The sequence below is a fragment of the Rhincodon typus genome, chromosome 23 (assembly GCF_021869965.1).
Source record: "Rhincodon typus isolate 14 chromosome 23, sRhiTyp1.1, whole genome shotgun sequence".
Taxonomy (NCBI): domain Eukaryota; kingdom Metazoa; phylum Chordata; class Chondrichthyes; order Orectolobiformes; family Rhincodontidae; genus Rhincodon; species Rhincodon typus.
Genome location: NC_063354.1, coordinates 3,899,986 through 3,911,998, shown reverse-complemented (window position 1 = coordinate 3,911,998; position 12,013 = coordinate 3,899,986). Strand labels below are relative to the sequence as shown.

The 12,013-nt window shown below is 43.4% G+C and overlaps 1 protein-coding gene across 1 annotated transcript in view; it reads right to left on the bottom strand.

Moving 5' to 3' along the window:
• The window catches only part of LOC109935488 (sodium-coupled monocarboxylate transporter 1-like), a 78,311-nt gene that overhangs the window by 63,617 nt on the left and 2,681 nt on the right, over positions 1–12,013 (bottom strand). The window contains exon 3 of the mRNA XM_048611078.1: positions 1,183–1,322. Within this exon, the coding sequence (XP_048467035.1) occupies positions 1,183–1,322 (140 nt within the window). The remainder of the gene's footprint in view (positions 1–1,182; positions 1,323–12,013) is intronic.

Genomic DNA, 12,013 nt, shown 5'->3' with positions numbered 1-12,013 from the left:
TAAGAGTCTAATGATGACCATGAAACCATTGTCAGTCATTTGGTTCGCTAATGTCCTTTCGGGAAGGAAATTGCTGGTGGGTCACTCTTAACTACTCTCTACAGACGGACAATAAATGCTGGCCTGGCCATATTCTATGAACGAATTAAAAAACAAAGGGTCATTAACCTGAAGCATGAACTTATTGAATTTATCCAGCATTTTCGGGTTTTACTTAATTTCCCTGTTTCTGTCTTCACAGATACTCCCAGACCTGCTGTGTTTCTGCAGCATGCTGTGTGTTTGTTTGGGATTTCCAGCATCCACAGTGTTTTGCTTTTATTAGACCAGAATATGAACCTGGTAACAGGTGTCAAGAGACTCCAAGCTATCTTCTGACTGAAGGTTCCATCAGCCATCTGATCAGTGTTTTAGGTGAGAGATTTGTACCATCTCATCTTATTAGGAATGACTTATCAGACTATTTAACAATAATTGATGAAAAGTGTTTCGTCCAAGATTTTGCGTTAATCTCCCTCGACTGCACGGATATTTGATGCTATCAATCAATGCTGACTTTAGCAGATAAATCAGGTGACCTGGGTTATATTTGTGAAGAATCAGAGACTTTGTGATCCCCTTTAGGATCAAACTGTTCCTACTGCAGAAAATCATACAGTGAAGGAAAGACTAAAAAGTGAAGACAAGAAAAATCCAAAATGTCATGACTGGAGGATTTCCATAGCACTGTACCATCAATGTGCATTGACATTACCTTCATTATGAATGTTTCCTTAGAACTAGTGGTGTTGAAACAAAAAGGATCATGTAGGAATCACTGGCTATGCCAGCATTCATATTCCATCCCTAATTGCCCAGAGGGCAGTTAAGAACCAACCACATTGCTGTGGATCTGGTGTCACATGTAGGTCTCTCTATAGGTCATTAGGGAACCAGATGGATTTTTATGACAATTGAACAGTGGTTACATGGTTGCCACTGTTTTTTTTTGATTAAACTCAAATTTCACCATCTGCTGTGGTCGTCTTTGAGCCCATGCCCCAGAACATTAGCCTGGGGTTTGTGGATGACTGTCCCAGTGATGCTAACTGCTCCTGTAGCCACATTTGTCTGCTATTCTACCTTCAGAAAGTGAGAGCGCAATAGTGAAAAACTGGAAGACGTGACTAAATTTAGCTTTACCTCGTAAGTACTAATAATGTTTAGTCGGTAGAAGAGTGGAATGTAAACCAAGCAAACGGTTATCGTTGTAAGTATTCTAGCAACGTTCAGCATCAGAATATTCAACCCCGTGTTGTACACTTCAGCTGGATAGCCAATCACTGTCACCATGAGCAGAAAAAGCAGAAGATTAGTCTCAAACAAAACATTACAGGATTTAAACATCAATAATACATCAACTTTAGAAAGCTGGAAATCTGAAGGTAAAGATAACAGTTGACAAAGCAGTCAACGTCTCCACATAAAACTCAAACACCATGAGGGTGAAGACACAGGATACATGCTCCTGATTTCCCGGGACATGTTCAATACTTTGTGGCATTTCCCACGGGGATTGCTGGATTGTACAATTAGCCCTCTCTGCAGCTAGTCCACACTATAGATTCCGTAAGCAGGCTGGAGATTTTTATTGCAATCTTGATTTCATTTCCATGATTGTGGTATTATGTCCTGAACACTCTGAGGAATGGCTGCACATTCAACAAGAGGCCTAGGTTTATGTGAGGCTAGAACAATTTAATGTTAGCCTGCTTGTCTTCATGCCAGATTATAGCTTTGAAGGGAGCAGTCATTCTGCCTGAAGCAGATGATGTTGGAGGTTGGTGGGAAACAGTACAGGAGAAGAATGGAAATATTGTGCCAAAGGTCAGGGACAGGGCTCCAAGGTTTTAAGGCAAAGAGGTTGATAGAAGAGAGGTGTTATGTGGAGGGGCAACAGGATCTCAGAACAGACTACAGAAAGGCAGCTGGAGCAGTTTGTCACAGACAGCAATGCCGGGAGTCTTGCCCCATAGTATTGGAAGATAGTATTGGAAAAAGTTCAATGTCATCATGTGGGGTCAACAGAGTGAATGCATCTTTAAAAGGTTTTGGCTCAGTAAATGCACTGCCAATCTCTCCTTCCGCTCAGTATAGCACATCCCATCACATGGCCAGCCACAAGCTTGACCATGAAGACTCAATCAGTAAGATTTAAGGCAATTAAGGACCAATATGGAGCATTAAACTTTCTCAGTCATGAAGGAGAAATCAGTTCCAGTGTAATACACAACCCAAGTGGGTATATATTTCGGGAACTTTGGCGGCAGTGTGAGAACATAAGAACATAAGAACTACGAGCAGGAGTAGGCCGTCCGGCCCTTCGAGCCTGCTCCGCCATTCAATAAGATCATGGCTGATCTTTTCGTGGACTCAGATCCACTTACCCGCGTTCTCACCGTATCCCTTAATTCCTTTATTGTTCAAAAAAATATCTACCTTATCTTTAAAAACGTTTACTGAAGTAGCGTCAACTACTTCACTGGGCAAGGAATTCCATAGATTAACAACCCTCTGGGTGAAGAAGTTCCTTTTCAATTCAGTCCTAAATCTGCTCCATCTAATCTTGAGGCTATGCCCTCTTGTCCTAGCTTCACCTGCCAGTGGAAACATCCTCTCGACTTCTATCTTATCTATTCCCTTCAGAATTTTATATGTTCTGAATTCCAATGAATATAATCCCAATCTACTCAGTCTCTCCTCATAAGCCAACCCCCTCAACTCCAGAATCAACCTAGTGAACCTCCTTTGCTCCCCCTCCAGTGCCTGTACATCCTTTCTCAAGTAAGGAGACCAAAACTGCACACAGTACTCCAGGTGTGGCCTCACCAGCACCTTGTACAGCTGCAACATAACCTCTCTGCTTTTTATTTCAATCCCTTTAGCAATGAAGGACAAAATTCCATTTGCCTTCCTAATTACTTGTTGTACTTGCAGACCTACCTTCTGTGATTCATGCACAAGGACACCCAGGTCCCTCTGCATAGCAGCATGCTGCAACTTTTTACCATTCAAGTAATAATCCTTTTTACTATTACTCCTGCCAAAATGTATGACTTCACATTTATTTACATTGTATTCCATCTGCCAGACCTTTGCCCACTCACTCAATGTATCTATGTTCCTCTGCAAAGTTTCACAGTCCTCTGCACACTTTGCTTTGCCACTCATCTTAGTGTCATCTGCAAACTTTGACACCCTACACATGGTCCCCAACTCCAAATCATCTATATAAATTGTAAATAATTGTGGTCCCAACACCGATCCCTGAGGCACACCACTAGTCACTGACTGCCAGCTAGAATAGCACTCATTTATCCCCACTCTTTGCTTCCTGTTAGTCAACCAATCCTCTATCCATGCTAATACTTTACCCTTAACGCCATGCATCCTTATCTTATGCAGTAGCTTCTTGTGTGGCACCTTGTCGAAGGCCTTCTGGAAATCTAGGTACACCACATCCACTGGGTCCCCATTGTCCATCTCACTCGTAATGTCTTCATAGAATTCCAAAAGATTTGTCAAGCATGACCTGCCCTTCATGAACCCATGCTGCGTCTGCCCAATGGGACAATTTCTATCAAGATGCCTTGCTATTTATTCCTTGATAAGCATCTTCCCCACTACAGAGGTTAAGCTAATCGGTCTATAATTCCCCATCTTTTGTCTACTTCCTTTTTTAAACAGTGGTGTCACATTTGCTGTTTTCTAATCTGCCCCAGAGTCCAGCGAATTTTGGAAAATTACCGCCAGTGCACCTGCTATTTCTCCTGCCATCTCTTTTAGTACCCTGGGATGCATTCCATCAGGGCCAGGGGACTTATCAATCCTTAGCTCCATTAGCTTGCCCAACACTACCTCTTCCGTAATAATGATTGTTTCCAGGTCCTCATCTACCTTCGTCTCTTTGTCAATTACTGGCATGTTATTAGTGTCCTCCACTTTGAAGACCGATACAAAATACCTGTTCAATGCCTCGGCCATTTCATCATATCCCATAACTAAATTCCCCTTCTCATCCTCTAAAGGGCCAACGTTTACTTTAGCCACTCTTTTTCGTTTTATATACTTATAGAAACTTTTGCTATCTGTCTTTATATTCTGTGCTAGTTTTTTCTCATGTTCTGTCTTACTTTTCCTTATAGCTCTTTTTGTGGCTTTCTGTTGACCTTTAAAGTTTTCCGAATCTTCTAGTTTCATGTTGTTTTTGGCCACTTTGTATGCCTTCTCTTTCAATTTGATAGCCTCCCTTATTTCTTTAGACATCCATGGCAGATTATCCTTTTTCTTACAGTCCTTCCTTTTCACTGGAATACACTTTTGCTGAGCAGTTTGAAAAATTGCTTTGAAAGTCCTCCACTGCTCGTCAACTGTCCCACCATAAAATCTTTGTTTCCAGTCTACTTTAGCCAAGTCCTCCCTCCTTCTATTGTAGTTCCCCTTGTTCAAGCACAGGACCCTGGTATTGGATTTTATCTTCACACTCTCCATCTGTATTCTAAATTCAACCATACTGTGATCACTCCTTCCAAGAGGATCCCTAACTATGAGGTCATTAATTATTCCTGTCTCATTACACAGGACCAGATCTAGGATAGTTTGTTCCCTTGTTGGTTCCATTACATACTGTTCAAGAAAACTATCACGGATACACTCAACGAACTCCTCCTCAAGGCTACCCTGACCGAGCTGGTTCGACCAATCTACATGTAGATTTGGTGCAAAGGGGAAGAGGCGCTTTCTGTTTCCTTTCTCAGCTCATAATTTGTAAGGTTTTCTTTTGTAAGGATAAACTGAAACCCAGGAGCAGGGGCCCAGCAGAAAACTTAGAGTGACCTCACAGAAAACCACAAGTCCATTGGTTGGCAACAGCTGCTAATTTGGCTATCTGTTATAGTTACTTTCAGACTGAAGGTAAATAGGAGAAACATGAACAGATTACAAATTAAAAGCGCAGTAGTAAATTTTTAACACAAATTAAGAACAAAACGAAAGAAATAGAGATGCCGGGCCAGGCAATGTGTTGTACTCACATGATGTGGGAGCTGGTGGACCCCAATGTGGTTCACAGTGATCACATCTATAGTATGTGTTGGTTGCTTGAGGAACTGTGCCTCAGATTTGATGAGCTGGAGTCTGAGCTTCAAACACAGTGAGGGGCAGAGTTACCTGGACGCTGTGTTTCAGGCAGCAGTCACACTCCTTCAATTAACTAACTCTAGTGGTCAGCTACAGGAGGGTGCGGCTACAAATGAGGCAGGTAGAGTAATCTAGGAGGTAGTGCTGAAGGATCCTCAGCCCTTGAGCTTGACTAACAGTTTTGAGGTCTTGCTCCCTATGTGGATGAGAGTGGGGGCTGTAGGGAGGATGATCAAACTGACCATTGTACAACAAGTGATTGGGTGGTGTGGGGAAGTAAGGAGAAATTACCTGGACCGGATGGACTACACCCCAAGGTTCTGAAGGAGATGGCTGAGGAGATTGTAGGGGCATTGGTGGTGATCTTTCAGGAACCACTGGAGTTAGGGAGGATCCCAGAGGACTGGAAGATGCCTAATGTAACCCTCCTGTTTAAGAAGGGAGGGGGGCAGAAGATGTGAAATTATAGGCTGGTTAGCCAGTCTTTGGTAATATTTTAGAGTCCATTATTAAGGATGAGATTGCAGAGTACATGGAAATGCACAGTAAAATAGGGCTGAGTCAGCACAGATTCATCAAGGGGAGGTCATGCCTGACAAATCTGTTCAAATTCTTTGAGAAGGTAATGAGCAAGTTAGATGAAGGAGAGCCAGTGGACATGATCTGTCTGGACTTCCAGAAGGCCTTTGGCAGGGTGCGGCACAGGAATCTGCTAAATGACATCGGAGCCCATGGTGTTAGGGGCAAGGTACGGGCATGAATAGAGGATTGGCTGACTGGAAGAAGGCAGAGAGTGGGGATAAAGGGATCTTTTTCAGGATGGCAACTCGTAACTAGTGGAGTTCCACAGGGGTCAGTGTTGGGGCCATAACTATTCATGTTATACGTTAACAATCTGAACAAATACACTAAAGGCAATTTTGCTAAGTTTGCAGATGACAGAAAGACGGTGGAAGGACAGGTTGTGTTGAAGAGGCAGGGAGGCTGCAGAAGGATGTGGACAGGCTAGAAGTAGAAAATACAATACATTGTGGGAAAGTGTATGAGGTTATGTCATCAGTATTAATGTGGACCACAACCTCTAGCAATTTACTTTACTTTTCAGAATATCCTGTGCCCTCTCAGAGACCTCTTTGATCCTGGCACCTGGGAGGCAGCACACCATCCTGGAATTTCATTTGTGTTCACTGTCCACCTAACTGTGCCCCTGACCATACAGTTCCCTATCGCTATTGTCCTCATCAACACTTCAACTCTCCCTGCTGTACAACAAATCCAAACACAGTGCATTGATCTGGCTGCTGCTGTTTCCCCAGAATATCCAAAACATTGTACTTGCTTGAGAGTGGCATAGCCAAAGGGGGCTCTCTTTTTGATAAAAATATACTTTATTCATAAAAATCTCTTTATCTGCAGTCACAGTCTTTGTGTGTCCAGAGCAACAAACACTGGAATTTGACATTCCCTGCAGGTGCAAAAACCAAAGGCATTTCTTACTCATGCAGGATAGTATTTACATAAATTCAGTCATCCAGAGGGTCTGGTAACTGAACAGACCCTTGTTATACTTGGGTAGAAAGACCTCAGATAGTGGCCATTCCCCACTGCATATTGAAGGCAACTGCCCCAAGCTTTAGTGTGCCCCTTAGCAAGTATTCCTGGACCTTGGAATATGCCAATCTGCAACACTCGGCTGAGGTCAACTCTTTACACTGGAAGACTAACAAGTTGTGGGTGGACTGAAAAGCATCTTTCGCTGAATTGGTGGTCCACAGGGGACTTCTACACTGCCTGCCAACTTACCCTTCCTGGCAGTCATCCATCTATCTGTCTGAGCCTTTGGCACCAGCTCCTCTGTGACCTCCTTCTCAGTTGTAGTGAGCAGAATGAACTCTCCCAGAATCCTCCTCTGTCACTCCCCATCCCTCCCTCTGATTAATCTGGGATAGTCAGCCATGGCACTGTCGGGGGAAGATCATGTCTCGCAAGTTTGATGGAATTTTTCAAGGTGTGTTGGTGCTTAGGTGAGAGTAATGCAGTTGATATAGTTTACATGGAATTCACTAAGGATTTTGATAAGGTCTTGTGTGGCAGATGGTTAAGAAGCTAAAAGCTCATGGGATCCCAGGTAATGTGGCAAATTGGATCTAAAATTGGCTTTGTGACAGGAAGCAGAGGGTGATAGTTGAAGGGTGTTTTTCTTATTGGAAACCTGTATCCAGTGGTGCTAGGTCTCTTGCTGTTGGTTCTGTACATTAATAATCTAGACATGACTATAGGAGGTATGATCAGTAATTCTGCAGATGGCATGAAAATTGGTGCTGTGGTAAATAGCAACGAGGAAATACTTAGACTACAAGATGATATGCTTGTCAGTTGGGCTGAACGATGGGAATTGGAATTTAATCCTAAAAGTAGCAGGACTTGGTTGAGGTAAATATTTTTTATTCCATCTCCCTCTCACACCTACCACTACAGCAAGCTCACACCCATTTCACATCACCTCCACATACTACTAACTATTCAGCTCTGACAGGCATGTCACACAAACACATTGCAACACACTCACTCTCTCCCATTTTCTTCAGGAGAAGGTAGGGAGCAGTAACAAACCAGCAGGAATGGCCACACCACCACAGTTCCCACAATGGATGATGCTGCATTATTATCAAGCTGGTCCTGGTGTCATGATAAGGAGCATCATTGAAGATGTTCTGGACAACAGTATGTTTCTTTCCTTCGCACTTTCTGAAATGCCATTTCAGCCTCAGCCTCTAACCTGGTATAATGCCTGAACTGCAGATGCAAACCATCAACCTCTTGCTTTGCCCACTCCCACTTCACACTCTGCAATTCCCATGTGTGCGTTGATATTTTCAGATAACCTGGCCATTGACTGACGGCGGAGAACTAACACCTAAAGAGCAGAAACTCTGACAAACGGCCATCACTTGATGTGACACTTACAACAGGACATTTAACCGCACTCTGCATACTTTAATGGTAGGAGCTGGATATGAGGAGTCACCTTGAGAAACTGTAATATTCCTGACCAACAATAAATGTAATTCAAGCAAAGTTTGTAAAAGCTATTCAGCCTGGGAAGCATTGGCAGTTTCAGGTTATAGTAATGAGGTTATCAGCCATTATCTTATCAAATGGTGGAAGAGGCGCAGGGGCCAAATAGCCTACTCCTACTAGATAAAAACTGAAATAACTACGGATGCTGTAAATCAGGAACAAAAACAAAGTTGCTGGAAAAGCTCAGCAGGTCTGGCAGCATCTGTGAAGGAAGAAAACAGAGTTAACGTTTTGGGCCCAATGACCCTTCCTCAGAACTGATGGTGGCTGGGAAAATGTCAGTTTATATGCAGAATAAAGGGGAGGGATGGGGTAGGGAGTAAACGATAGGATAGAGCCTAAAGAGAGACAGAAGAGCAGTTGAACAGACAAAGAGCTGATAATGATCAGGCTGGGAGGATGAGTAGTTGTTAATGGGGACTGTTAGTGACTAATAACAGGTGGTGTGTAATGGCAGGCTATGTGGTAACAAGGCCTGGTGTGTGGGGTACGGGGCTGGGACATGGGAGAGTTTAGGCCCTAAAATTATTGAACTCGATATTGAGTCCAGAGGCATAGTCCCCAACACAGTATGGTGGTGATGGCTGAATGGACTTGGAGAGCGAGGATATAGATTGAAGAGGTATGGAGTTTTGGATGGTCTCAAATTTATGGGGCAGAGGATGTGAGGGATAGGCTAGGAGTGCATTGGAATAATCAAATTTAAAAATGCAGGAATGAGGGTTTGGCAGTAGATGAGCCAGTGCAGGGTTTAAGTTAGCTCATGTTATAAAGGTGGAAAGAGATAGCAGAGTGCAAAATGGGTATATGAAAAGGAAATTATTTTTGAGAAACCTATTGTGAGTTTGAGGATTCAATTAGCAGAAAAAAAACAAGAGGAACTGTTGCATGTGATGTATTTGCATCCTCAGAAGGCATTCTATCAGGTCACACGCAAGAGGTTAATATGCAGAGAGGTAATATATTGGCATGAACAGAGAATGTTTATTTTTATTCACACATGGGATGTGGGCGTTGCTGGCTGGCCAGCATTTATTGCCTGTCCCTAGTTGCCCCTTGCGAAGGTGGTGGTGAGCTGCCTTCTTCAACTACTGCAGTCCACCTGCTGGGGATTGACCCACAATGCCATTAGGAAGGGAATTCCAGCATTTTGACTCAGTGACCGTGAGGAAGCGGTGATATATTTCTAAGTCAGGATGGCGAGTGGCTTGGAAGAGAGCTTACAGGTGGTGGTGTTCCCATGTGTCTAATATCCTTGTCGTTGGGGTAACTCGACCCAATACGTTAACTCTGATTTCTCTCCACAGATGCTGCCAGACCTGCTGAGATTATCCAACAGTTTCTGTTTTTGTTTCTGATTTACAGCATCCGGAGTTCTTTCAGTTTTTATGCGGTGATAATAGTGTCTGGGACATTGTCTATAAGGTATGATTCTGTGAGTATGATTATGTCAGGCTATTGTTCACTGCCACTGGGAAGGTTAGCCTACTAATAACCGAAAATGCTATGGGTCCACAAGCTGTCAGGAGAATTACTTGTTGCTTTTCATCTGCCCCAATTTCATTTGCCCAGAAAATAATGCATTCTTTCCACATATTGGACCTAGTCTTTGATGACAGGATCAAACGAGTCAAGGTTCTCTAATAATGGCACAGTGCCAGAAATGCTTGTCCCAACTGAAAGATGACTATTGCGAATTTCTTTAGGAGTGTGCTTTTCTCTCATCACCACTGAAATAATTCCACAGGTGCCAGTATCCTGTCACCAAGTCAGCCTTTTGTACACGTGGAGAGTCTTTGATTCTGATTCAGCTCATCAGAGCCAGCTCTCAGTGAACTGGATGTCTGACACTCCTGTTTATATCCATCAGCCAGGGCTCCCTGATTGGACCAGGTTAACAGCCCTAATCAGGGAACTCATATTCTGTGGCTGACCTCATTGTAATCCTCACACTCTGCACCATACAACCACAGGAAGAACAGAAAGCAGCTATAATGTCTGTGCTGTCTGAATAAACTAGCTGTCCAATCTAATCTTGCTTTCCATCAATGGAATGTTGCTGAACTTCATTCAATAAATGGTCCTAGTCTCTTTTTTTTAATGGTGCTATCACACAGGCCAGAACCTGCTGTGTGAGACATGTGAGCTTGAATACACTGCAGAGCCTAGCTCTACTCTTCCACCCCTTACCTATATCCTGTGCAAAGTACAAGTCTGTGAGACAGCTTTCGCAATTTTGGTACTAGCCCCCAGATGTTAGTGAGGAGGACTTTGCAGGGTCGACAGAGCTGTTTCTGCTGTTGTCTTTTCTGGTGCCTAGGTCAATGCCAGGTGGTACATATAGCTTCATTTCTTTATTTAGACTTCATAGCAATTGATAAAATTGAATGGCTTACTAGGCCATTACAACAGACTGAAGTATGAGACTTTCCACTTGGGAATGATGACCTCACCTGACAAAGAGGTTATGCTCTGAAAGCTTGTGATTTCAAATAAACCTGTTGGACTATAACCTGGTGTCATGTGACTACGGACTCTTGGAAGCAAACAAAGATTGTGGAGATGGAGTCATCATTTTCTTGAGTTTAGAAGAATAAATGGTGATCTCATTGAAGCAATAACAAAATTCTTAAAAGGTTGATGCAGGAATAGTGTTTTCTCTGGCTGTAAGTGGTGGGTGGGGGAGGTGAATGATGGAAGATGGATGGGATCTAAAACCAAGGGGCGTAGTCTGAGATTAAGGGGCAGGCCAATTGAGACTTCAGATGAGAAGGAATTTCTTCACAGAGGGTGATGAAACTTTGGAATTCTGTACCCCAGAGAGCTGTAAAGGCTTAGTCATTTTTTATGGTCAAGGCAGAGATTGGTAGAATTCAACATGTCAAAAGGATATAGGCATAGTGCAGGAAAGTGATGTTGAATAGGCAATGCAGAGCTGAGGGGCCATGCTGCTTCTCCTATTTCTGAAGTTTCCATGACTCAATGCCATCAATACAAAGTTGAAGATCCCTTATCAGGCTGGTTCAAAATCTGAGTCAGTAGTCACATGACACCAGGTTATAGTCCAACAGGTTTATTTGAAATCACAAGCTTTCAGAGCATAACCTCTTTGTCAGGTGAGGTCATCATTCCCAAGATAGAAGGGAAAGGTCTACCCACATTAGTAAAGACTGCACCCCCACCTGATAATCGTTACCACAGGCTTTTGAATATATATTTTAAAATATAACAAAATTTTAAATGTAACATTAAGGAATCGAACCGGATTCCTGTGAATAAACAGCCCTAGGCATTAGGAAGTAATACCCAGCCTTCTAGCAGGGAGAAAGTAAGAACTGCCGATGCAGGAGTCAGAGATAACACAGTGTGGAGCTGGAGAAACATAGCAGGTCAGGCACAATCAGAGGAGCAGAAAAGTGGAAGTTTCAGGTCGGGGACCCTTCTTCAGAAATGGGGGAGGGGTAGGTGGCTCTGAAGTAAATAGAGAGAGGAGGGGTGGGGCTGGGGAAGGTAGGTGGGATGGTGATAGGTGAGTGCAGGTAGGCAGTGGTGAGAGGAGTGGATAGGTGGGAGAGAAGAGATAACAAGGTGTAAAGCTGGAGGAACACAGCAGGCCGGGCAGCATCAGAGGAGCAGGAAAGCTGACGTTTCGGGTCAGGACACTTCTTCAGAAAAAATCTGAATGTGGGTGAGGTCTGAGTAAACTAGCTTCAAAATCTCCCCACCCCTAACCTCATTCCATGACCAACCTCCC